Source organism: Cavia porcellus, unplaced genomic scaffold (genome assembly GCF_034190915.1).
Source record: "Cavia porcellus strain 051 isolate PalLab524CR breed Dunkin Hartley unplaced genomic scaffold, mCavPor4.1 scaffold_29, whole genome shotgun sequence".
NCBI classification, from domain to species: domain Eukaryota; kingdom Metazoa; phylum Chordata; class Mammalia; order Rodentia; family Caviidae; genus Cavia; species Cavia porcellus.
In genome coordinates this window covers 45,527,139-45,554,927 of record NW_026947512.1, presented here as the reverse complement: position 1 = coordinate 45,554,927, position 27,789 = coordinate 45,527,139, and the positions used below count along the sequence as shown (strand labels likewise).

General features: G+C 44.2%; 1 protein-coding gene across 21 annotated transcripts in view; it reads right to left on the bottom strand.

Moving 5' to 3' along the window:
* Window positions 1–1,466: 1,466 nt before the first annotated feature.
* The window catches only part of Tacc1 (transforming acidic coiled-coil containing protein 1), a 119,710-nt gene continuing 93,387 nt past the window's right edge, over window positions 1,467–27,789 (bottom strand). For all 21 annotated transcript variants that reach the window (XM_063240280.1, XM_063240277.1, XM_023561974.2 and 18 more), the window contains 8 exons: window positions 25,817–25,869; window positions 17,849–17,971; window positions 15,888–15,964; window positions 13,951–13,994; window positions 11,606–11,766; window positions 10,145–10,251; window positions 6,879–6,999; window positions 1,467–5,876 (listed from right to left, as the gene is read on the bottom strand). In XM_063240280.1, coding sequence (XP_063096350.1) covers window positions 5,808–5,876; window positions 6,879–6,999; window positions 10,145–10,251; window positions 11,606–11,766; window positions 13,951–13,994; window positions 15,888–15,964; window positions 17,849–17,971; window positions 25,817–25,869 — 755 coding nt within the window. In that variant the 3' untranslated portion in view covers window positions 1,467–5,807. The remainder of the gene's footprint in view (window positions 5,877–6,878; window positions 7,000–10,144; window positions 10,252–11,605; window positions 11,767–13,950; window positions 13,995–15,887; window positions 15,965–17,848; window positions 17,972–25,816; window positions 25,870–27,789) is intronic.

Here is a 27,789-nt window from a genome sequence, read left to right as displayed (position 1 = left end):
AGGAAGGAGCTCATGACCTTGCGGTCAGCACAGCTCAAGCAGGTGTGTGAGCCCTGAAACGCAGCCTGAGGGAAACGTAAAATCAGGCCTCATCTGTCTGGAGTTCTGAGTGAGTGAGTCTAAAAACACAGGGAGCAGGCCAGAACCTGTCTCAGGTTTCATGCCAAAGCTCTTTCCACCAAACCAGGTCCTGAGGCAGGCACAGCGGTGCATGCCTAAAATCCCCACATTCTGCGAGGCCGAGGCAGGAGGACCACAAGTTTGAGTCCAATCTGGGTAACTTAGCAAAGACCTAGTTGCAAAAATATGAAATAAGGCTGGGAATGTGGTTCTCAGATAAAGGCTCTGAGTTCAATGTTTGATAGTTTAAAAAAAAAAAAAAGCCACAAAAAAATAAAGGCGTCTGGAAGAAAGGCCCACTAGAATTTTGTTTTCCCTGATCAGTGTCCCCTTGGTATCGTAAGTGACCATGTACTTGTGGCTGGGCCTACGTTCCTGGCTTGGGTCCTGTCTTCCCAAGGCTCTTCACCTCCGTCTCAGATGTTTCTGCCACTTTCCTGCCTATCAGTTAAAGGAAATCATCTCTGCCTCACTGGAGCAGGCAGTGTGTCATGTCTGTGGAGACCCAACTTGCTCCACTTTTAGTCTGATGACTGATACCTTGTGACATCCTATCCTGCAGTTACAGTCACCCTTTGGACTGCAATGCCACAGCGCCCCAACCCTCAGCGTCTCATCTACTTAAATAAAATGACCCAGAAAGGCAGCTGAAGCGTTTGCTCCGGGAAAGGAGTGCTTTCTTTAGCAGGCACAGGGCCTGCAGCAGCTCTGCAAGTAGCAGTCAGGACAGGGACATGGTGACAGCAAGAGTGCTGGCCTCCACCCAGGCTCTCAGTGGACGCTTATCTGCTCATCTCTTCTCTGAGGTGGGGCCTCTCAACATATTAACAGCCCAGCTTCAGGTGCACAGGCCTGTGCTACCAGGCCTGTCTCTGGAGTGACACAGTTCGAGACATATCTGGCCTCACCTGCCACTGAGTTCAGTATACAGCTGGCCTGGCCTGGGCAGTCCTGAAGCGTTCCCAGCATCCACTCGGAGGACACGGTACATAGGACAGCCACTTTGTTGACACAGCTCTGGCTTATCCTGTGGCCTCCAGCAGTCAGAATGCACAGTGCTCCCAAACACGGAAAAGGCCAGGGCGGGAGAACAGTTTCTAAGGAGCCACGAGGCCCTCAGCTAAGAGCTCGCTTCATGGATGCCGTCCCGGATATTTCTAGCAAGGTCCAAACCTCAAAGTTTGGTTTTTCATTATACACCCGACTGACTGCATAAACTCCCACTGGAAGAGTGTTTAAGGACAAAGTCTCCCATTTTTAGACCTAAATGTGGGGCTCATGAAATGGAGGCTGCCACAAGTTTTCACCCTTGGGGATAAAACAACTTCCAACCAGGAACACCATGATGGATCTAATAGTGGTAAACAGTTTTTATTCAGGCAATGAAACATGGAAAAAATATATTAGTAATCATTATAATTTCATTTGTGAGTATAACTTTTACAAATATTTACCTGACATATAAAAGGGAAATTACTATGTATATAAAATTTATGTAGATGATTATTCCACACAACACAATCCTGACAGCAGTAGTCAATGCAGCACTCACCCCTCCACACAAGCGGGCAAATGCGCAGTGAACGTCCACTTGGCACGGCAGCACGGTGGGGCTCTACAGGCAACAGAAAATGCCCACTGCTACTTCTAAGGTGCAGAAGTGCCCAGGGCCTGCCCCATGACTGGGACAGACAGAGGCGCGGCCCACACTTTGGGTTGGCCGCCTGCACTCAGTGGACTGGACCACATGTGGCTTCTGAGCTCTAATCTGCATCTGTTCACCTGAAAATGATCCCTAAATCTAGAGTATGAGCTGACTAGGAAACATTGCCTGGAATACTGAGTGCTCTGGTGCCACTAGGAGGCAGAGGCAGTAGCATCCAGCAATGGGAAGTGAAGCGTCCACATTGGGAAGGCCCAGGTCACCCCACTGCGCCGGGCTGGGCCTCCCCCATGAGGAAAGCGTCACATAGACTGCCAAAGGCCAGCATTGCACATGACAGCACCGCACCAGGATTACAACCAGGATACACACCTATGTAACAGCGGTACTCATATGACAGTTAATAAAGCCATTCCTTAGGAATTGTGTTTGTCCAAATCTAACTGCATGCTAAGAGGCACAGAAAGGGGATTGCATTGCGATGAAAACTACGAAGAATGCAACCTTTAGCCTCCAGACTCCAGCTCCAGCTGAGGGAGCTGTGTCCTCGGAACTGTGTGCTCAGCCCTGCCCTCCCCAAAGTGGGAGGGAGAAGAGGAAGAGGAAGAGGTGGCGGGGAGGGGACAGGAGAGGAGGGGAGGAGGGGACAGGAGCCACCCCCACTGCCTCCAGCTCCATGGGCAGAGACCAAGGCCTGAGCGGTAAGCTGTTTCCCTGTACCACAGCCCTGGCAGGACCCCAGGCCTCAATCTGCTGAGCAGCACTTCCAGTCCCATAATCTGCTTTTTACAACTGGAATCTGGAGCCAAGTGAAAGTTTTCTGGACAGAAATCTCCTCTAAGTGTTATTAAAATCTCTGAGAGAACATGAGTTCTTAGACCTTTGGCTTGACACCCTGGGATTCCCAGACTATGTCTGTTCTTTAAGAAGCACATAGAATCTGTTATCTTTAACATTCTTCAGAATATATATACAGCTTCACTTTAAAATCTCTTGCCTGAATCATTAATTTTTAGCATCTAGCTTCTCTCTTCCTAACGAGAGGGTGAGGAAATCTGATCCTGACAGCAAGCTCATGCAGCCACCAACTCCTGACCGATGAGGAGAGGAAAGGGGCTTTGGGACACTGCTCCACAGCAAAGCACTGTCAAGTCACCGCGACTCAGTGCAGCCCCGTGTGCAGGCAGCCGCTGTGTCCCCCATGCACAAGGACAGCCACTGGCCACGGGTCCGTGCCACTCCAGAAGGCTGCCGAGGTGCTCCTGCACCTCCTAGACTGGGCTGGGTCCCCAGAGTGGCTCTCCGGGCTCTTTAGAGCTCTGGACCGCGACAGGTCACTGGTTGGAGATGTGGTATCCAGGTGTGGCTGTGACTGGCCAGCACAGTAAACTGCTCAGCCTGTAGCTGGGTCAAAGCGGCTCCTACTTTGGCAAATCAGAAGCTGAAGTAGTGGCTCTGGACTCACAGCCTTGGCGGGACCAGACTGTAATCCCCACACCCCTAACTGAACCCGCAGAGCTCCTCTACTTCCCCCTTTCACTTCTGGAACAGCTTTTTTATTTTAATTGAACAAGTAATTTAACCCTCTCCTGCCGAAGCAGACTCTAGATCAGTGGTGGTGAACTTGTGCCGCAGCAGGCTGCTTCTATCACTGAGAGCTCTACAAGGTTCACTGTCACTGCCCTAGACTATATTCTTACTCACTAGATTGCAAAAAAAAGCTTTTTTTTTTTTTGGGGGGGGGGCTGTTTTTTAAAGAAAAAGAGGTATCTTTCATTTTCCCTAGTATATTCACCCTCTGCCTGCCCCCTTTTTCCTGGTACTGAACCCAGGCCCTTTGCACGGAGCAACATCTCCAGCACTTTTTAAAATTTTCAGACAGAGCTTGAACTTGTGAGCCTCCTGCCTTAGCCTCTCGGCATGTTCCACCATGCCAAGCTTTAGCCTGTACACTATCATGATAGGCCAGCTGTACAAGTGATGGTTTTTTCCTTGTTGCAGGAGATCTACCTATTAAATGACAGTGGTGGATACCCCTTGTAATAGTCACGACTGAAGCCAAATGGCAAATATCACTTAGGTAAGAGCCCCTGGGGCTTCTTGTGTGGGAGTGTCCTTCAGCAGGGTCTCCTTTTTCAGGTGTCTCCTGATTGGTATGCTGGAGAAGTACCACCGTCAGCTCTGTCCTAACGCACAGCAGTGTACTCTGAAACACATGACATGCTTCAAAAGGTGCTCACAGGCCTGGAGACGCAGATAGGGTACCTGCCTGACTTGTGTCAGACCCTGGTTTTGATCTCTAGCAGGCAAAGAAATCTTTAAAAAGAAAACAAGAAAGGTGACTGTGGATTTAAAATGACACCACTATACCCCTTTTACACTTGGAACAGACTGATATAAAATAAGAAAATATGGATATGTGAACAAAACACAGCAGTAGCAGATACCACAGTTTCTGTAAACCGCAGCATCGACTTCCCCTGCAGCAGAGGACCAAGAGGAAACTGGTCACACCATCAGACTTGAGACTGACTACCGGGACAGCTTCACATTAAACCACAGTGACGACTTCAAGCCCAAATGATTGTCAAGCCACTTCTCTAACCACAAGTAATTTTTTTTGTACAAAATGTTAAGACAATAGGCTTTAAAATACAGCCTAAGCACCAATTATAATAAATGCATATTGGTGAGACATGACTTCTGGCTTTCAACACATTACTGACTTCCCTGGGGCTAAAGACTGCACCCACATGAGGAACACACTGCTAAGGGAACACTTTCAAGATCTACAGGCACAGTTCATTGCTGAAGTTGGCTCATGCAGTAGTTCTACGGGAGCAGGAGGAAAGGACAGGTACTGAGTAGAGCGCACTCCACCACAAGGCTCTCAGGGTGCAGGGTTAAGACAAAGGAGTGCCCGGAAGCACTTGTGCAGATCTGGCCTGACTGACCAAACAGAAAAGGGAGACCTTTTCGGGCCTCACGTGGGCAACGGTCATTTCGGGGTTCCTGCGTGCCACTCTGAGCCAAAGCAAATGAGGGCGCAAGGAGCCTGGCCTTGTCAGCACAGATTTCTGCACGCCTTCCCTGCCCTGGTATTCAGGCGGCCTTTGTTTAAAAATGCTCGCAATGTGCTGGGACATAGAGGGACCTCCATGGTTTTTACTGTCTACTTTGTTAAAATTCTACATTAAAGTTTGAAAAGATTATTTTTGCCTTTTAGTATCTCAAGAACAACATACCAGGCCTGTAAAAACAAATCAACCAACCAACCAAAAAACCCTGTTTCTTTTCCTTGCAATTGGTAATGGGCTACAGTTACCTTTTCATTAATTAAGATCAGCTACACCTTTCACAAGTGCATTTTCCTGGCATATTGCAGATAGATGCCGAGGGTGAAAGGCTGGGTCTGCACCCACAAATGGAAGTAAAAGGGGACACATGGCTCCAGGGCACACTTGCCAAACTTCAGCTCTGAGTGGGCCCTGTGCTGTTCAGATGCAATACCGACTACTCAGGATCCAATCTTACGGTATTTCCTGTTTATCAATGAAATTAACAGGCCACATCACCTTCTTCAATAAAAGTGACGATAATGAAAATTAATGGATCAAACAGGTCATGAAAGTACCAGACAGGGGAGAGAGATGACCCTAAACAATAGTCACAAAATCACAAACTGAACAAATCTGGGGAAAGTAGAGGATCTCAGACAAAACAAACACAGAGAAATCGCAGACCACACTCAGTGGCCTGGCTCACTGGATCGCAGCCAGGGCAGGTGTGGGATGCCGGCTGACAGGGCTGCTCCTTCCTGACAGGGCCACGCTCCAGGCTCCTCTGGGGCTGTTTCATCAGCAGCAAAGCGGGACAGACAGCTGGAGGCGTGTGCTTTTTTATACAGTCTTTTTTTCTCTGCAAAGGGGGTGTGTGTGTGTGATTATTCCTGGATAAGGCAAGATTAATTGTGGTCACGACAGAAGCAGCCAAGTGCAGATCTGCTGAGCTGACGGGACACATCTCAGTCTGTCTTCCCCAGCTTTGCAATCAGCTCATCACAGATTTTTGTCAGTTCTTCAATTTCTTGGTTCTGAAAGATAGAGGACATGGTTATGCAGACCACTTTTGTGTTCTGAGATAAATGCAATTATAGCTAGAGCCCCAAGGCCAGCTAGATCCAAACAGTTCTTCATTTTCTGCCATGTGCGATCTCATAGAGCATACTCTTCCCCAGAAAACATGCACAAACCCATGGCAGGAGGCTTATGCTGAGTCAAGATGCAGATGGTCACCAGCCCCAGGAAGCCTGACCATCAATTTCCTGGTTCCTAGGTTTCCCTGACACCACAGAAACAACACAAGCATCTGACTCTCTCCCAGGCACTGAGATTCTGGGGAGTGAGGAGCCTAGGCACATGGAGGGCCAGCAGGCCCTACTCTCATTTAGAGGCTGTCACAGGCATGAGTGTGTGAGTGCAGACAGAAGTGAAGCGCTGGTGATGGAGGACAACAAAGCTAGGGACTGCTGTGTGGCAAGAAGCAGGCTGCTGCTCCTCGGACTTGGGATTATGGCCAGCAGAGCTTCTGCGGCAGCACTGCAGACGCACTGGGCTCCAGAATTCTGGTGCGGAGCCATCCTGTGCACAGCAGAGTGCTGGTGGCATCACTAGCTTCTCTCCACTCTAGCATCTCCTAGCCATGACAACCCATTAATCTGCAGACATTGCCTAATGTCCTCTGAGGAACAACATTACCCCTAATTGTGATGTAGACCACAGAAAGGGGGAGACAACTTCATGTACTGTATGAGGAACAAAAAGGAGGAATAAAAGGTAGCCTGGTGACCCTGTGAAGGAAGTGCTGGATCCCCTGAACTTTGGGGAAAGCTCAACTTCCTGTCTGTACCCTGCTGTGGAGGAGTCCCAGGTAATGCGCCACGGTGTGACTTGTCTCCCCAACTTAGTTCACAGGACTGGGTTGAAGGCCACTCTTGCCAGCCTCATGGTGACCTGCACACACATCAGGCCTGGTCCCACGTGGTGGGGAGAAGGGGGGGTCCTGGGAGCCATCTGGCCTGAATCCCCAGCCGTACCTTCTGCTGAAGGGCCCGTTCCAGGGACTCCACCTTCATCTGCTCTTTCCGCAGTCCGGCATGCAGAGCTGCACTTTCAGCCTTGGCTTTTGTGCGGACCTGAGCGATCTCTTCATTGGCCCTGTAGGAGGCGTTCATTATAGAACAGAGACAAAAAGCACATGTTAGGGATCAGGCACAGCTAGTCAGAATGGCTTCAGTAACACTGACACATGGCCAGAGAAAAGAACCATCTCTGAAATATGTAATTCAATTTCAATAATGAAAATTCAACATACTATTGTTACAGAAGTTTGCGTGGCAAACACAATTCTTCAAAACTTGTATTTCATGAGAACAAAGAATTAAATCAGCTTCTGTAACAATGGGCTGGGTCACTCCCGATGTTGTGGTAGCTAAGGAGAGGATGCTAACCATCACTATCTGACACAGATCTCTAGGAAATGACTGCTAGTCAGATGCAAAAACAAGTCTTAAAGACCAGAAGTTAGTTGATAATAGCCAGTTAACAGACAAAAGGACAATAAAACCTCATAAGGAATCTTAAACATGGAATTCTTTCTTGGAGGTTATTGGGGGTTGAACCCAGAGCCTCCGCACTGAGACACACACATCCCCTGCCCTTTCTTAGTATAGTTCTTTTTATTGCCGTACATAATGATCATTGTAGGGAATTTGTACCTATACATAAGGTCCTATTTTTCCCCACTCTCTTCCCTTCAATCTGCCTTCCCCTATTTACAGAAGTCTTGTTTCTACTTTTCCATTTGATTTTTAAAATCTCTTTCCCCTTCCTTCCCTCTCATGCTCCCTTTCCCTTCCCAGTTGAACATGTTCTTTCTATTTTCCAATATCTGTTTTGCTCCATTTTGTTCCTTTACCCTTTGGGTTTCTCACATGAGAAACAATGCAATATTAAAACTTGTATATCGGGGCTGGGGATTTAGCTCAGTGGCATAAGCACCTGCATTGAAAGCAGGCAGTCGTGAGTTCGATCCCCGGTACCGATAAAAACAAAAAAACCAAAACAAAACAAAAAACAAAACAAAACAAAAAAAAACTTGTATATCTGATTTATTTCACTTAAAATTGTGGTCTTAAGTTGCATCCATTTACCTAAAGATACCTCAAATTTATCCTTCTTTATGGCAGATTAGTACTCCACAGATATCACATTTTCTTTATCCATTCATCTATTGATGGGCTGTTTCAAAGACATAGTTATTATAAATTGTGCTTCTATAAGCACAGATATGCACAATATCACTGTGGTGTGATGCTTGCAACTTTTTAGGGAAGATACCTGGAAAGGAACCTGCTGGGTCAAACAGAACTTCCTGTTTGTTTTCTGAGGAATCGACACACTGATTTCCTTAATGGTTGTACCACTTTACACTCTCACTGGCTTGGACAAGGGCTGCTTTTCCCCACAGCCTCAATAGCATTTGTTACTGGTTGATTTCTTGATGAGAGCCATGCTTTCTGGAGTTTTTTTTAAATTTGCGTATATCCAATGACCAGGGATGTTGAACATCTTTTCATGTATTTATTTGCCATTTGTACATCTTCATCTAAGAAGTGTCTATTCATTTCATGTGACCATTTTTGGATTGGATCTTTAAAATCTCTGCTGATTCTACCTTCCAGCAGGGCAAATGTTTCTGTTTTAAACATTTATATCTCTGATCCATTTCAATTTTAGTTTAGTACATGGTGAGAGATATGGTCTCAGTTCAGTCTTTGGCATGTGGATAGACAAGTTTTCCCAGCATCATTATTTATTTTGGTACTAGGGAATCGAACAGATGACCCTCAGCCTGCCAGGCAGGTGCTCTGCCTGCTGAGCTGTATCCCAGTCCTCCCAGCATCATTTATTAAAGGGAGTATCTTCTTCCAGTGAAGGTGTTTGGCCCCAATGCTGAAGATAAGGTAGCTGAGTGAGTTTGGAGTTACTTGTGCATCTTCTGCTCTGTTCTATTGAGCCTTCAGTCTGTTGCATGCCAGTATACCATGGTGTTTTTATCAACCAGCCCTTTTTAAAATCTGAGAGGGTCTCACAAAGTTGTTAGCCTGCCCAGCCTGGCCTCAAACTTGTGACTCTCCTGCCTCAGCTTCCCAGAGTGCTAGAATTTCTGAAGTATGTCAATATTCCCAGCTAAAAGGCATACAAATTAAAATAATTTGGGGGGTGGTGGTGCTGGGCTTGAACCCCGGGTCTCATGTACGCTAGGCAGATACTCTACCACTGAGCTACACCCAACACTCAAACAAAAACTTCTAAAATGTATCAGATCACCAAACATTAGTAAGAATGATCATATTTTGTGTTGGTCCAGATGCAAGGAAACAGGGACATGTATTGACTGGAAGGAAAACTGGCACTGTCATTTTGGGGTGCAAAATGGTAGTAACTAGGACAATTTAGAATACACACACTTTCTGGTTTCCTTGGTTTTAGTTTTGTTTTCTTGCTGTACAAACCCTCTGACCAGAAATTGCACTATCTATTCACAGAATAACTGCTCTATTTATAACAGAAAAAGTTTAAAACTATCTAACTGCCCTTTAATAAAATTTTTTTTTAAAAAGAGAAATAAACAGTTGTAGGTGGTGGCATACCCTGTATTTTCAGTATTCAAGAGGCTGAGGCAGGATGATTATCAAGGCCAGCTGAGGCTACACAATGAGTTTAAGGCCAGTATGAACTACATTGTGTGACCCAGTCTCAACAAACAAAGTTATAGTTCTACAACCTAACAAAAGTAATTAAATCAAGTTCTCTCTTTGAATATAGAAAAATGACCTTGATATACATAAGTAAGTGAAAAAGAAAATTTGTATAGTTGATTCCAATATTATTTTTTTAAAAGGAAAACAAAAACAAAAACATCCCAAAGCATTTCAAGCAGTATTTGTAAAGACACAAAGGACTAAAAGGACAAACAACAAATTTTTAATCATAGTGCCTATTAACAAGAAGGCAAAAGACAAAAGTTTTTATAATACAAACACAAGCAGCAAAATTATACGGATAATTTTCAGATTACAAAGGTCCCTGCCTGCCTCTGTCACTCTCCCCATGACATCATGAGAACTGAAATGAAAGTCTGTCACCCCTTCCCCCTGGGTAGTGTATGCCCGATTAATCCTGGCGGGTGGAGTTTGAGACCAGGCTGAAAGGGAACGTGGAGTTCAAGCCCAGCCTCAATTACACAGTGAGATCCTATCTGAACAAAACAAAAGCAAAAGCAAAGCATAACTCTCACCTATCTAGTTTCTCTTCTGCATGAGTTTTCAGGGCCTGGTATCGCTGTTCCTCCTGTTTGACTCTGGCTAAGTAATCTTGAGCACATTTTTTCAAGGCTTCTTCATTCTGTTTCAAAGTAACAATCAATAAACAAGCAGGTTATTATTTTTTTCTTCTACTAGTAATGTACCTTGTGCAGAATTCACCCTTTAGGGGCCAGAGATAGAGCTCAAGTGGCATGGTGCCTGCCTGGCAAGCATGAGGTCCTGAGTATGATTCCCAGTTCAAAAAAAAAGAGAGACTTTTTTTTTTGCCTTTATGAGACAAGGCCTCACTATGCTGGCCTTGAATTCACTTTGTAGCCCAAGCTGGCCTTAAATGTACAGTGATCCTCTTGTGTCAGCCTCCTAAGTGCTGGGATTATAGGACTACACCACCATGCCCAGCAGAATTCACTTTTTAAAAATGGGAAAAACTAATTCAGATATGAACAGGTACATGCAACTCTAGTTGAACAAATTCCACATTATTTTTTCCTGTGTGAATATTCAATACCACAGTGGGATTGAGTTATACCAAGACATCTCTTTTTAAAAAGGCCTTGTTCAAAACTGAAACATGATTTTCCCACTCTTCATTCTTATTTCATATGGAAATAATCTCAGAAGCTGGGGCTGTGATTCAGTAGTAAAGCACTTGTCTAGCATGTGCATGGCCCCATGTTTGACCCCTAGCATCACATGCACGCACACACATAGAACACAGTATTGCAAATGTGTTACTGATAGCATAAAACTAAAATATTGTTTAATTTCTTCTAGAATATGCAGACTGGATTTTTTTCAGTGATATGGAATCCCTCCTACTTTTTTTCCTTTTTATCGGTACCGGGGATTGAACTCACGACTGCCTGCTTGCAAGGCAGGTGCTTATGCCGCTGAGCTAAACCTCCAGCCCCCATCCCTCCTACTTTTACTAGGACTGAATGTCGATAATCAAAAATATTTTTTTAAGTCAGGTGTGGCAGCACACTCTCATAACCTCAGCCTTCTGGGAGACTGAGGCAGAAGCATAAGGAAGGATCTGGGCCTGGGATGAGCAACTCCATGTCAAAATAAGAGGTGGGATGTAGCTCAATGCGAAGGCTCTGGATTTGTTCCCAAGTACAACCAAAAAAGAACGAAAAAGAGCACTTTCAGAACCCTGCTGAGGTGAGGGTTGCAAGCCTTGCCCTCTGGACCACAGTCTGATTAGTCTGGGTGTATCCGGGGCTCATGAGCTTGGCCTAGGAGGAATGACTAAGAAATGCCACCCTGGGCCAGCTGCCACCTGAACCACAGAGAGCAAAATCTAGAAAGAGCCATCTTCACTGAAGAAGACACAAGGCTAAGAGGCCTTAGGCCTCCTAAAAAGTCACCTGCCTAGACCTGCATACTACCAAGAGCCACCCCCATTAGGGGACACACAGAGGACACAGCACCTTCTTGAACCCTTCCAGCACGCCTTTCAGGTTCTCGTATCTCCTGAAGAGGTCAGAGAGGGACTTTTCCACAGAGTTGAGGTCAGCCAGCGCCTGCTCCTTCTCCATGGTCAGCTGCTGGAAGCTCTTCTGGGAGGTCATGCTGGTCCTCTGCTCATCTTCTGGGAACCACCAGTCAAAAGCAATGGCTTATTTTGGCATGTTCTTCAACAGAGCTAAGACCTACTCTGTGAGCCAAGTGATGTTCTCAGTGATGGGGACACAGCTGTGTGTGTTACAAAATCCTCTTCTCAAGGATGAGGGGTGGGAGAAAAGGCTGAAGCCAGGAAAGGGGTAGGTTAGGGTAGCAGCCAGTGTGGGGCACAGGGGCTCCCTCTGAGCCGAGACTTGAAGGGACCAAGATGGGAGCCATATAGCACTGGCAAATAAGCACACAGAGGGGACAGTATAGCAAAGGCCCAAGCAGAAGGCATGTGGTGATGTGGATAGCAGAAACTCACTTCAATGTACAAGTGCTAGAAGATGAGACCTGCTCTGACCAAGGGGGTCAATCCTTACAATATTCACCAGCAGAGCTCTACACTCAGTGCAGGACCTTGGAAGGCCATGGTTTTGTAAGGCACCCTGGCTCTGATGCAGGGACATTTGACCTTCCGGTGCTACATCAGAAGAAAAGACTCCACTGGTAGTATCAAGGTCATGGTGGGACACCAACACGGTGGGCACTGCACACACAAGAGGGCTTCTCACAGAATACAAGTGATTACAATTGATCCTCATCACTGACCATCTCTGCCAATTTTCCCACTTGCTCAAATTTATCTGTATCTCAGAATCAATACTCATGAGCTTTTATAGCCATTTTTGGCCTGAGACTAAAATTTTCATTCACTGGATGTGCACAATCTTACTTGGAGGTTAACAAGGTGACGTTTTGCAGACAGACGCCTCATTCTGCATTTTAGTGCTTTTTGATGGTGACCTTGCTGCTGGAAACGACCCACAAGTGGTGCTGAAGTGCTGACCAGTGTTCCTAAGCATAAGCTTAGATGTGATGCTCCTGAATACAGGTAACAAGCAACTTCATTCAGAGTTAAAGGGCTGCTAGCTATGAGTTCAGTGCTAGCTAATAAACAATATATATTAAATAAGGTGTCTTTAAACAGGAACACATGAGACAAGGGTGTGTATACTCCAGCTGATGGAAATGTTTTCTCCAAGCGCTTGCAGGAACTAGCTCTGCATACTCCTTGGAACGTGCTCTGTGTGTCAGCAACCTTGCTGCCACCATGGAGTCAGTGGTCCACAAGTTGAATTCATGCTCTGAAAAGTACCCTTGGGTCTTGCTATGATCAGCATTTACATTCCCTGCCCCTCTGTTCCCTAGGAAAATCTACTCCCCAGTGATAGTGCTGGGTAGGGAGGTAATCAGGTCACAGAGGCAAAGACAGGATTAGTGTCCTATAATGCAGACCCCATCAGAGAACAAGATGTTAAAGGAATCGAGCCAGGCATAAAAGGATCAACACTGCAATGTGCTGGGGCGTATGCAGATGCTAACAAAGTTGATTTCATAGAAGCAGAAACAGAAGAGTAGTCAGAGAAGTGCAGGGAGTGGGGATGGAGTGGGCTGGATAATGAGTACCAGAAGACAGGTGGATGCAAGAAGTGCTAGGGTTCTACAGCACAGGAGGGGTCCACCATATATCACAATGAACTATGTGTTTTACAAAGCATTAGAACACAGGTGGTCAAAAGTTCCCATACAAAAAAATGATAAATGTTTGAGATGAAACTATTAAATTACCCTGGTTTAATCATTACATTGTATTCCTGTTTGCAATTTTCACACTGTAACCCATAAATATGTACAATGATTATGTGTCAGAGACAGGGAGAGGAGGAGGAGGGGGGAAAATGGATGGAGAGACAGAACCCACAAAACCACAGAGACACAGACAGAGCTGGACCCTGAGAGCTAGGCAGCCCTCCAACCTCCATGCGGGAGTGGAGAGAGAAGGGGCCAGGGTAGTGGTGGGGAACCCACAGTGTACTTGGCTGCAGGAGACACACAGTGCACTGTCGGCACACAGGCCAGGCCTCCTGAACTAAAACCCAGTATTGAAGTTTGACTGCAGGGTCAGTGCTCTGTGACAAACAGTGCACTCTGAGTTGCAGTTTGGACACTTGGGCTCTCAAAGGCTAAGAGCAAGACACCGAGCTGCAGAGCCTTGACAGCCGTGAGGGAGAAAGGCGGCAGCTTATAACCCTCCCAGGTTATAGCATCCAGGACAGGGTAAGGCAGACACCACAGCTCAGGGCCTAGGAGAAAGCATTCTCCTTACCAATCATTTGGGCAATGGTCTTTTCGTATTCAGCCACGATTTTCCTACATAAGAGAAAAAAAATGTATTATCAGCAGAGAATCTGCGAACAATGCAAGTGAGAGAAACATTACCCCAACAACTGAACTCATTAATGCACAATGATAGATTTACTTACTCTGTTTACCCAGCCCCCATTCCCCTTTGTGTTTTGGTTTGTACTCCTGGCCCCACAGAAGTGGGGGGACTAAGTGTTGTTTGTGATTTTGGGGCTGGTGACTAAAACTAGGGCCCCGCGCCTGCCAAGCACACGCTCCACCACTGAGCCACTTTCCCAGCCCAAAAAGGCTTTCCTTCTACTTGTAGAAACAAGCACCTTCACTTTTCCTGTGAGCCTATTTGAATACCTCAGGACAACAGATTAATTCCACTTACATAAATAAACCTTGATGCCAGACAAGATGCATGCCTATAATCCTAGCACTCTTGGAAGGTGAGGCGGGAGGACAAGTTCAAGCCTAACCTATAAAATGGTGTGCCTTAATACATGTGATAAGCAAGCTTCATTCAGATATGAGCTAAAGGGCTGTCGGCCATGAATTCAATGCAAAAAAATGAATGGTATTTATTAAGTTTACAAATGTCTGCCTGTCTGCCTGCTTGCCTGTCTACTTACCTACTTACTGATCTATGTCTTTAGTTTAACTCTTTAGAGCTCTTCTACACTAGCCAGTCTGACTTCAGGCTTTCCTGAGTCCAACCCACTTTTCTAGGCATCCTGTCCCCTCTGATGGTTTTAAGTTTTCTGTCCTAGTTGCAAAAGTACCTCATTTATTCACAACCAGTAAGGATCACCCTCTCAGATGAACTTCTGTCTAGTCAAGTATGACAGCTTCCTAAAGAGCCTGTTCTGTGCCAGACTGTTCTGGGGCCCTCACTGGCGGTATTCATCATATCCAAGCTCCTGGTTATGGGGCTGTGAGCCCTCCAAGGACAGGGCTGTCTCTTCTCTCCACCCAGCCCAGCACAGGATTAGTGTCCCCTGGGAAATGTTCAGAAAAACAACTAAAACGGCAGACACAAATTAGAGCACCATTAAATAAAATGTTTCTTACTAAAGTGCTGACTGTATGCTCTATGAATTATTTATACTTTTTCCTTCTTTCTTTGGTGTTATTTTAGACACTGAATGGCTCATCACTCTATAGTGACCAAGAAAAATAAAAATATTTCAGCTTAAAGTCAGTTTTGTTCACTAAGACTTTTTATAATCCAGTTGACGATTACATAATGTGACGCTATAATTAATTTTCTGAATATATTATGTCTTCAATGCTTCTGTCACTGAACATGTCAATAAATCTATTACCCTGTATGGTAAATAAATATTTTTATAAAGTTGTGTTGATTCTTTTAAAAAGACAAGAATTAGATAGCCATGATGCTTGTAATGCCAGATATTCAGGAAGCTGAGGTACAGACTGCAATTTGAGGCCAGCACAGGCAACACTGCTGGGCAAGATAGCATTTACCTATAACCCCAGCACGCTGGGAAGCTGTGGTAGAAGGGCTGCAAGTTTGAGCTCAGCAACCCTGTATCAAAATTTATGAAAAAGTGTTGAGAAAGGCTCAGTGCAAGGGTTCAAAGTTCAATCCCTATTACCACAAAACCAAACAAATACCTAAAATTTTTAAAATTAAAAAACTAAAAGGGCTGGAGAAGTAGCTCAGTGGCAGAGAGGCTTTAGAGTCAATCCTCAGTTCCACCAAAAAGGACATGTATGTGCATTCTGCTTATACATAATGTTCTGAACAACCTCAGATAATGGGCGCTACTGCAGCAGAGGACCAGTCCCATGTAACTCAGGAAGTGACACTCGCAGTGAGCCCTCAGTAGTGGCTTTGGGATGCGCAAGCATCTATACGAAGGCCTCTGACCTCCCCACGCATCGTCTAACCTCATCTCCAAGACTTCCTGCCGAGTCTCTTCGTACTTTTTCTTCCATTCATTTGCTTCAATTTCTTTAGTGATGATCTGGATAAAAATAAAGCTTGGTCTTAACTAATCAGTCTATTATAGTATTTGAATTTAACACCCAAGACTGACAACAACACAGGATCAAGTACGACCTAAGACGTTCCCCTGACATTAGGAGTGTAAAACCTCAGCATTTCTTTAACCTGCATAAACATTAAAAGTGCGTGTTACACCACACAGAATGCTGAACTGTAGCCACTAGGAAATGGTAAGCAAACTCTGAATTTTAACTTGGCCCTGAGTCTGACTTTCAACTCTGCAGGCCCAAAACTGGACTGTGGAGGACGGCAAGGCAGAGCCACCTGCCTGGCAGATTCACCTTCACCAAATCGCACAACTGCAGTGCTGCCGGATCATCAGTGCTCTCTGCATGAGAAATGCAGGTGCCATAACTGAGAGTACTACGAGTTGGCACAAGCAGCACATTTTCTTTCCACAGAGATCTCCCACTGCTTGATAAGCATGGAGTCAGCAGCGGAATTCCCTAGGCTGGGTACATCCCTCACTGTAGGCAGGACCAGATGGGATGCACTGGAACTGGAAAGACACATATTAAACTCATCCCTCCACCTCACCTCCCTGAGCAAGTCTGGGAGGCACCTTCACACTCTCCTTTCCCAGCTCTTTTCCGGCTGTGCTTCCCTCTTTGACTGGTATGTGCTTTATTTGGGTATCTTTAATAAGGATTTCAAGAACAGAAGCCACCTGTGTGCTTCTGTGACAAGGTTCACTTTGCTTTGACCCATGCAGTGATCATGTCTTAGTCTAACCTGCAAGAGGGAGATGAAGTCCCTTTTCTTATTTGTAAGATCTTGTCTGTTAAGTCACATTTGGTTTTACTCTCTTCCAAAAAAAGCAATAAAAACTGTGGGAGCAATAAAACCAAAAATGTGTAACAGTCACTGTACAAAAGAGAGGAAAAAAAAGTGCTCTAAATGGTATAACTGCATGTAAATTTAAGTGTATAAGATAGACAATGATATTACTGAGTTTTGTTGGATCACTGAACAGAACTGTTTGCAGTCTTGCTGTTTGAATGTCCACTTTATATGCTTTAATCTTGTAACTTGACAAATATTTCTAAGATGACAATATGTAATCCATTAACTAGTGATTTCCTACTGTTTTTTTTTTTCTGAAATTCTGCATAACTTGTACCCTTTTTCTGCTTTTTTTTCCTTTTTCTCCTTAAAAAAAAAAAAAGATCTTGGTAGGTCTCACCACTGCTCCCAGACCTGACAATAGCGCTAGCTGCTTCATAAAAGGGTGACAGAGGTGCTTAACTACTTTCATCATACATAAAACGTAGCTTCTACATCAAAAGAATTACCTTCTTTAAAAAAGGGGGAATCATTAAGAAACACAAGTCACAACATAACATAAATTGCAGATGTGAGTCAGGAGAGGCTGTGTGTGGCAGTGCCTTCCGTGTTTTCAGATTGCCTGGGAAGAGGCTGGTCAGGGATCCAGGTGCAATGGAGGCTACTGAGTAAACCCAGTACAGGAACCAGGGAGATAAACTGTTTAAAGAGTGGGTGGAATTAGGAGCCAGTTTTATACTGTGAAAAGCCTAGAATTTGAGGCATTCTTAGGCATCAACTTACATGGACTAGAGTTGGTAGACTTAGATATTTAAAGCTTCAAGACTGAAAGTAAAAAAGTACATAAGATTTCTGAGAGTGTCTCAGAACATCCACCTTCTGCCCTGGAAGCCAGCATGTCAGGACTCCGGCACTAATGCTGGGCCTCAGAGAGAGCCTTTATGTGAGTGATATGGATGGCCTGGGTAATCAGAGCCAACAGAGATGCAATCCACTGTGGTGGCACCCGAGCCTTCCAAAAAAACAAAGTGACACGCAGACAAAACCAGAAAGCCTTTACCTCCTCTCTTATCAAGGTGAGCACAGCACTCTTATCTGATTCACTCAGGCAGATCCCATCCAGGGGGCTCTCACTGCCGCATGCCACAGACACTGGGGCCTTCTCTGAGGACTCAAGCAGTCCCTGTGTGGGGAAAGAGGTCACACTGAATACATTCAGTCTCCAAAATCTTTCAGTAACTTCCTCATTGCTAAACTGATCACACTCTGAACACATGCTTTGCAGGAAAAAAAAAAAAAAAAAACCCAAGCCACCAAGGAGGAAGTTTAAAAAACCCATCTAGTTATAGGACCACTAATAATACCAGTATAGTCTTGAATTTGCTGAACAGATAACCTGGTTGAGTTTTCTTCTTATCCAAAAGGAAGAATCTGTAATTACCAAGTGATTAATTACAAAAGAATCACAGGCATGAAAGAAACACATTTGATGGTTCAATTTTTTCTGATGACTCCTGAGAATAATGTGCTCCACACCAATAATTTTTCAAAAATAGTGAAAAGGGGCTAGAGATTTAGCTCAGTGGCATAAGCACCTGCCTGGCAAGTACGAGGTCATGAGGTCGACCCTTGTACAAAACAAAACCAAAACCAAAACCAAAAACACATGAACACCAAAAATAGTGGCAGCTGATGCTTTCACCTACGGGTATTTTGTGCATATCTTTATTTAGCCACTTTTGGGTGGAAATGTTTCTAATATGGATTACAAACTTCCAGGGTGAAGGATGCAGAAGTAGCCCATATATCCGATACATCTGAACTCAAAACTCCCACTGCAGCTCCAGAACCAACATGAACTTGAACTGCTCTGTAGTGGGGTCCTGCTACAATCTAGCAATGCTGCTGGTGTTCCCCATGCCTTGCACACACACAGTGGTTGTAAGTCAACACCTGTGCTTGGTTTTTCTGTTCTTCCTTGCTATTACGTTTTTAGCTCACTTATGGCACTAATGATCTTTCAAGGCATCAGTTTACATCTATCAAAAACTTAGCTCCAGAGTCACAGTAGGTTAGCATTTTGTTTTTCACAAGGACATGGATTTTATACTATTTTTCTTCTGAAAAGCCATTGGGCTTAGTTACTTCTCTCGTTGCTGAGACAAAATACCAACACCCACAAGTTAAGGGAGGAAAGGCTTCCATTTACAGTTGGCTGGCTCCAAGGCAGGGTGGCATGGCAAAAGGACATGTCAGGGGAGAATGGTTCACGGCAGGGCAGCAAAGCAGAGAAGTCAGTAGCAGCCCCTTATTGTTCCTTATATTCTTTCACGTAGGCCACATGTCTTTGGGACAGAAAGCACTCATACCCAGGATGGGCCTATCCCTTAGCACACCCACAACTATGCCAAACCAATTGGCGGACTAATTAAGAATCATACACTTTAGATCCAGTCACCTTTGAAAAGCCCTACCTATGACCACAAGGTTTTGGGGGGACATCTAGACACAAGCCGTGACATCATTTTGATGGCTTTTTATGGGAGCAAAATTTTGTTGTGTAGTGCCCCTCCTCCAGCAGCATTTAGGGGACAGCAGCTCGCCACACTAGTGCAAGTGCAAGGTCCCCCAGAGCCTCTCTCTTTATATATTGGGTCAGATCTATCACCAGAATCAGGAGCACTTTGGAGGGGGGGGCCTTTGCCACAGATCCTTAAGCCCCCAGTTCCTACTATGAACCTTCTCATGTAGCTCCTCCCTGTGGGTGAGGGGAACTTCAGTGACCCACTAGGATGTGCCAACAGCCCTTCAAGTCACTTCTGAGATTAGATGACAGAGAGACTGGTTTCCACGCTGGGAGAAGTTCTAGGGAAAGGTTCATGTAAGAAGAAATACGAGTCTGCCAACAACCCTGTGAACGGCCTTAAGAGTGAAGCCACCCCAAGTCACACCAGAGAAGACCACAGTCCTGTGTGAACTACAGTCACGAGACCAGAGTTGCAGCACCCAGCAAACCCACATGAGGATTCCTAACTCACAGAAGCAAGGAGACAGTTAGGTTTGCTGTTTTAAGACACTGAATTTTGGATTAATTTGTCAGATACCCAAGTACACCCTGAATATGGGGGGTTATCTTATTCACTTCTTGTACCTTTTTTTTTTTTTTTTTTTGTCTTTTTCATTTTTATCGGTACCGGGGATCGAACTCACGACCGCCTGCTTGCAAGGCAGGTACTTATGCCGCTGAGCTAAATCCCTAGCCCCTTGTGCCTTATTTTTAATCAAGGAAGTATCTCATAACCTTGTTACTGCTTTAACTTGCTAGAGGGAAAAATAAACTTGGTCAACCAGTTTGCATTAGTGATTTTACGCTAATACATTTTACAATCAGGCTTGAGTTATTTTAAGTCACAGATGCTAAGTCCAGCCAGTTCCATGAAACTGCCCTGTGTCTCTTATGAGGTAGCACTCAGAGGTCACCAGTGAGAGATCAGACTGGAAATTGTGGCCAGGTGAGAGACTCTGCTGTCTCCAGCTGTCACCTGGCCACTCCTCCTGACCAGCAACATGCCACCAGCCTCGCCACTCAAATCCCAAGTTCATGAGGTGTCCAGGGCAAGAATTTAGACTGTGCCTTTTTAGCCACATTCCTAGAATTTAGCCTTTTATATTCCTTAGTCGTTTATAATGCATTTCAGGCAGTGCAGAAAAGTCTACAGAATCTACCGTCACAAAGAACTGGCTAAACAATGTCTTGTAGGGGTGGGCTGGAATCTGGTGTGTTGAATGGCCCAAGTCAGTCAACTGGAAAGAGGTATGGTCTCCTAAGGGCTAGTCCTTCTCTCCCGCTCCTTTAAGGGAGTCACACAGTAGCATTCCGGCTATGAATTTCCAGTGAGCAAGAGTTCCCTTGGTTGTCGACCTTACAGGGAGAGAATAAGCATCACTAATCTGGGCTATGCTGTGTTGACTGCATTCGTTCCGTCATTTGTCCTTGAATTCCTAGAGTGACATTAGTCACTGCTACTTCTAAGAGACAAATTTGAAAAAGCCACATGAGTACAACTTTTAAGATGGTTAAGATTTTAATAATTTAAATTTTATTCATAAAACATTTTTATACTTTCATAGGTAATTTTAAAATTGATCAGCTATTTTAATAATTCACAAGCAAGGTCTTGCTTTATATTTCCAAAAAATAATTTAGTACACATAGGAAAGCTACTGGTTTCGTTATATTAATTTTATTGCATACTACAGTTCTCTCCCTTCTAACTTTTCAAACAATCTCTTCCATTTACTGATACAATTTATATCAAGCACAATAAAATGGAAATCTGACTTGTGACTTTCAGTTGCACACCAATTTTTTCTTGCTTCAAATATATATCTGTAGTTACACATATATAAGTATGTGCATATACACTATACACTCTTATACCTAGATCTACCTATGTTCATATGTACAAATATTCATCCATATTCTTAATATTTTTCCACTAATGCATTTTTACATGTTTATTATTGGTTATTCTACATTGATCTATACTTCTAAAAGTAGAAATTCTGTTCTTATGAACTACTAACTTTACCACCATTTGGAATACATACACATTTGAACATGTGTGTAGTGATTTGTGTGTACTAAGTTTTTTTCTTTTCTTTTTTTTTTTTTGGTCTTTTTCATTTTTATCAGTACCAGGGATCGAACTCATGACTGCCTGCTTGCAAGGCTGGCACTTACGCCGCTGAGCTAAATCCCCAGCCCCCTGTGTGTACTAAGTTTAAGACTTCTTAAAAAAATTAAGTGAAAAATGCTGCAGACCAACAACTTAAAAGGCAAGATGAGACTTAATCCTCTTCGTTCACTGGGCTCTGGTCTAGCACTAGGCAGGAGATTGCAATAGGAATATACTTTAACGTAGACAAGGGCTTTAAAGGGCAAATGCTAGATGAATTTTTTGGGGGCAGGGTCTTTTTATTTTTTGCAGTACTGGGGACTGAATTCAAGGCCTCATGTGCTACACAAATGTTTTGGCCCTGAGCTACATTTCCTCCTCCCCTTATCTTTGATTTTTGAGACAGGTCTTGGTCAATTGCTCAGGTTGGCCTCAAACATGTGATCCTCCTGCCTCAAAGTCTCCTAAAAGGCAGTATCATAGGTATCTACCACTATGCCTGGGTATCCAGATTCTATTCCCTTTGTTCTTCCTTCAGATGTTTGTTCAACATCTGAAATTTCTTTCGTTTTGGGTTTGGATGCTGGAGATTAAGGGCAGGGCCTCAGGCACGCTAGGCAAGTGTTACACCAGCACTATAGTCCCATCCCTCAGACCGAAATCTCGTTATATAATAGTTCTTCAATGTTCTAAAGAAGCAGACATTCATTTATCAGGAGCCTAAATGGGATTGCTTTTAGCCTAAATGGGGTTGGAGTGTGTATATTTTTCACAAGCTGGTTGGTTCTAGGGTTAGGTACTCTCTACTCTCCTTTTTCATTCTTTCTCACCTTTTCCCTATCAACACAGTCTTGCATGTTACAGCTCGATCCTTCATGTTTTAATTTCTTTTTATTCTCACCACTCTGATGCAGCAGATAGGTGCTGCTTATTTATGATGAATACGTTGGGAGTCAGGAAGTTTAAAACAGTTTCAAGAACTGGGTAAACTGTCCCTGAGCCATGCAAAGACCAAAGCTTTGTCCATTCAACACACTCTTCCTCAATTATCCTTTGCTATTTTTACATGCTGAAAAAGACTACAAATGTTCCTATTGTATTTGAGAAACTTCAAAAGAAACTAGTCTCAGGGCTGGAGATGCAGCTCAGCAATTCAGTACACACCTTTCGGTTTAAGCCCACAAAACAAACACACAAAAAACAGAAACAAACAAACAAAAAACCCAAAAGAAAACAGGTTCCCAAACTGCACAGTCAAGTTGTTTTGGCAGCTGGTAGTGGAACACAGTTTTGTGCGCTCAGGAGTAAGGGCAAGAACACTACTTGCTTCAGGTCAGGAAACTAAGGCTTAATGACCTCTGGTCAGCTATCTCAGCTGAGAGTCTCGGGAGTTTCTAGGGAAAGGTAGTTCTGTCTGAACACAAACGTTACCTATGTGTGAGGCTCCTCTGAGAGCACACAGCTTCCCCCAGAGTTATGTGTGTGTTCTGCCTTCTCATTTCCTGTTGCTGCTTCCCCAAGTGCTGTGCACCCAGCCCTACAAGGTCATCATTTCATTCTGCGTTCTCTAGGGAAACACGGTGGGCCAACAGTAAATCAAGAAAACAATTTAGAGGCAGAGACACTCTACTATAGGAAAAAAAAAGGAAAGAACAGAACAAAGAATAGGAAGTATTGCAGTAAATCACATGAAGAAAGCCAGTAACTGTGCAATTGGTTTTTATACAAATGCGTCTGTTGTCATTATTGTGACATAGCATGGGTCAACACTTTAAGCCTGTTTTTACTTCAAGGTGGGTCAAAGTAAAGTGTTTCAATGACAACTTTACTACCTGTTACACAGCTTGTGTCTCCATGTTTCCCCAAAGCCTTGTGCAGTCATAGGCGGGGATTTGGCAGACACTGGATCTAGGGCATATAAATGTAGATTAAGGGTGTGTGCTACTAAATCAGCCCACTGGTTGGCACATCATAGTTCTGCGTGTGGGTGACACCACCCAAAAGGCTTATGTCCTGGACGAGATAGGGACAGAAGACAAAGGGAGGCTTGCTGCTGCTGCTGCTGGCTGCTGCCTCCTGCCTGCCTTTCCATGGGTTGTTCCTCCTCTGAGAAGCTCCTCTGCCATGCTGCCCTGCCTTGAAGCCAGCTGGATGTGCACTGAAAGCTCTACTAACTGCAAGCCAAAATAAACGTTTCCTCCTTTAATTTACGAGTGTCAAGTATTTTGTCTCAGCAACAAGAAAGTAACTTAAGATACTACTCCCACAGCCATCAACTGGCACCTGTGTGTTTAAGGCTCCTTTAAGGTAAAACAACTCAGCACTTTCCTGGCCCGGAGTTTAGGGTTAGAACTATTAGACAGACGAACCAAGAAATTAGACCCACTGTTCCATCAATGTCACATGTCTAACAATGAATGTCACAATTCTGCCTTTCCTTCTGTAGTCTTCACTTACCAAATCCCTATTCATCAACATATTTATGGTGGTGGGTGCTGGAGTGTAGCAGCCAGTAAGGCAGTCATGGTTCCTATCCTCACCATTTTTACAGTCTCATATGGACTGCTTATGGAGCCGAGAGGAAATCCTGCATGTGTAGGGATGTATCAGACATGTGAGGAAGGACAGGTCATCCTGCTGCAGAAAGCCATGGTGGCCACAAAAAGTGTCTAAACTTGTCCTTGAGATGAGAACACAATGAAGAGATTTAAGTAAGGAGTAACAAGATTCATTTTGTATTTAAAACATATCACTCTGATGTGTGCTAGAGGGACAGTTTGGAAACAGGAAGACTACTTTAAAAGAGTCTCAGTAGGGCTGTGGGCCCCAGAAGGGTAGATGGATGTGCAATGGGTTCTGGATGGACAAGCCTTGAACTTGCCTGTGGGAATAAAGAACTGAAAGATGACTTAGCTACCCAAGTTTGAGGCACAGACAGCTAGACAGATGACAGGTCAGCTGTTACAACGAGGCTGCTGGCAGGAACGCCTACATGTTGAGGGTAGAAACTCTCTCCCCCACAACACCACCAGGTATGTCACTGAAGTCACGGGCAGTGATGGTGCTGCCTACTAAATCTCTTCAGTCTCCATCCTTCCCCCTGAACCCTAATCAAGCATCCTGCGCCCTGTCAGAACCTTACAATGAGTTACCTGCCATTCTACCACACACCCAAACCTCCTGGCAATGTATTGATGGGCCCTGATGATGTAACCCTGGGCTTTCGTATGCATAGTATCCTTCCATCACATGAGATTATTAATAATCACAGTTCCTCCTCAAATTTATACTTCTTACTCCCTGCCTTTGCGAGGCCACCTGTCCTGCCTGGAATACCTGTTCTCCTTTTAGGGCTTGTTTAAATGAAGAGACTTTAACTATCTTTGTCGTCACCTTAACTGAGTGACTAAAGTCAACCCTACTGACAAAGGGCACACTGACATTCTTATCACTTCAACTATGTCTGTGTTTAAAATGAATGAGCTGAGCTGAATCAGAGAAAACATTGGAGCACAAATTGAAAAATATTCTACAAAATAACTAGCTGGTACTCTTCAAAACTGTCAAAGTCATTACAGAAGGAGAAACTGAAAACCACTGCCAATTAAAGAAGGCTAAGAGTATTATGACAAAATGCAACATGGGGACCTCCTCTGCTAGAGCTGTACCACAAAAAGGATACTTGTGGAATGAACTTGAATAAGGGTTACATCTTAAATATAAAGCATTGTATGAGCGTTGAATGAGTAATTTTGATGACTCCATTGTGACTATGTAAAATGTTAATATTTGAGTAATTCTTTGAATCATTTTTACAAGTCTAACATTAGTTGAAAATTAAGATTTTGCTTTTAATTAGCTCAGATTCAGCCTTTCCCAATACACGCCATGTAGTCAGCCAGCCTTGGCTCCCACAACTCCCACATTACATACTGCAGCATATTGTTTGTTTGCGTTTTGTATCAACTGCCAGTACTACTTAACAGAAATACACCGGAAAGCAACTATATGTTTTCATTTCCTACAGCCACAATAAAAGAATACTACCCATGTAGTCAGTAATAAAAAGGTATTGAGACATTTAATATTCCCTTCGTGATGAGGGGGTGTAAAGTCTTCCAATACTGCTGCCTCACACATATGGGGCTCTCAATTCAGACCAGCTACAATCTGGGTGTTCAACAGCCCGGTATGGCCAAGGGGCTACTGTATGGAACATTATGTATGCACTATGGGTTCAAGTGAAGAAGCTGTTTCTTATCCGTCGCCTAAGGCTGAATAAAAGGCTTCCCAACAAATACGGTAAAAGCCCTGAGCGCAACGCCAGGGCCCTGAGTTTAGGAACTTACGAGCACAGCAGATCCCTCTTTGTCCATCTTCTGGCACACTTCGTTCTCTAGGCCTAAAATACAAAAGAGTTTTTATAGCTGTCCCAAGAAAGCAGTTCCTTTCCCTCCTACAAAGACTCTTGGCTGCCCCATGCAGGCCCAAGACGACTACGGACACACTGAAGGCCTTTCAGGATTTCACAGGGAGCACTGGCATTCTGCTGAATTGTCTGCTCGGTGTCAGAATCCAGTAGCCTTCAGAAGAAAGAGGGGTGCACAGGCAGCCTCCGACTGTCAATCTTCAGGCAGAGAGAGCCGCAGGGCTGCCCCATGTCCACCAAAGTCTACTGAGCGGGTTGAAATAACCATGAAACTGCTGACGAAAGAAGCTCTAATACTGAACACTATTTTATTACTAAATGAGTGACTCTAAATTCTAGCTCCAAAGGACAACCTCAATCTAGCTAAAGTAGCACATAAAACAATAAGCTTTGTTTCAAAACTAATATCCTTTTTATATCTTTCTAATTGGTTATCTTCTATCAGGTTTATTTTTCTATCACCAAAGGAGACATAAAACAAAAACAAAAACCAGAATGTTCTCTTTGAAGAAAATTTAAAGATACAGAAAAGCATATAAAAATTTAAAGCTACACTCTTTAATGTAACAATTACTAAGTACCATATTAGCCAATCGTTAATTACTTAAAACACAAATGTGACCATCACTCCCATGCTCAAAACCCTTCCAAGCCTCCCTCCATCTATCAGATCAACCCCAAATTCCTCACTGTGGCTTTGTTTCCCACAGGCCCTGTACTCACAGAAAGCTAAAAGATACTTTACCGACAGGCAGGATCCCCCCCATCACTAGGTTTCCTGAACACTGATGTACAGAGGGCTACAGATCCACCTTCCACAGTGACTCTCGGCCAGTGATCTTCCAATTCCTCCAATTGCCATCCGCCCTCCCACCTCCCCATAGCCAAGCCCTCTGCTTATTTCTTCAATAAAGCTGATCAGTTACAGTGTAACAACTGTTTAAATCTGTTTTGCTTATGCAAGTCAGTCAACCAGCTTGCTGACTGTGTATCTAATAGAGCCCCAGTTCTCTATACAGAGGTTCTTGTTCAAGGAATTTTCCCCAGTGAGAAAGGATACAATCCAACAAATATTACATGTATCAAAGAAAATTCAAAGATGCACCTCACAGTCCCTAACCTTGAGATATTTATAACATTTCCCCTTCTACAATGAATGCACTGTGCTCGGCACTATGGAATGGGAAGTCAAGAAAAAATGCAGTGGGAACACAAGGTAGAGTAGGTCTCAATAAACATTCAAGATAGATCTGGGAGGATGGGCAGAACTTTTGGAGAAGATAACAAAAAAAAAAAAAAGATACATACATTAAAAAAAAAAAAAAAGGTTAAGAGCACCGTACTCAGGATTAAGCCAGGTATAGTGGTGCCAATCTGTAATCCTAGAAGTAAGATGCAGGGCAAGAGGATCACAAGTTCCAAGCCAGCCCAGGTTACCTAGCAATTTCAATGCCAGCATGAGCTACACAGTGAGACTGTGGTTGGGGGAGAAAAAAAGCAAGCAAAAGGGGATACCAATCAGAGTGAGGAACAGGGCCTGTGGGGCAGAAATCAAGAACAATGGCTGGTATGTTTGCTTTAAGAATAGTGTCACAGTTGGATATTAAAATGTCCCCCAAAGGCCCCTTGGTCAAAGGATTGGGCCCTAGGGTGACATATTTGGGAGGCTGTAAAAACTGAAGCCTGCTGGAAGGTACTTAGTAATGGGTAGGGGGTGCCCCTGAAGGGCACTCTGGGAACCCAGTTTCCTTGTGTCCATTCTTTTGCTTCCTGGCCCAGGAGGTAAGCAGTTCCACTCCACCACATCCTCTTTGCTGTTGACAGCTGGCATCCATACCACAGGTCAAAGAGCAAGGAGTCTACCTTAATCACAGGCTGAACCTCTAAAAGCAG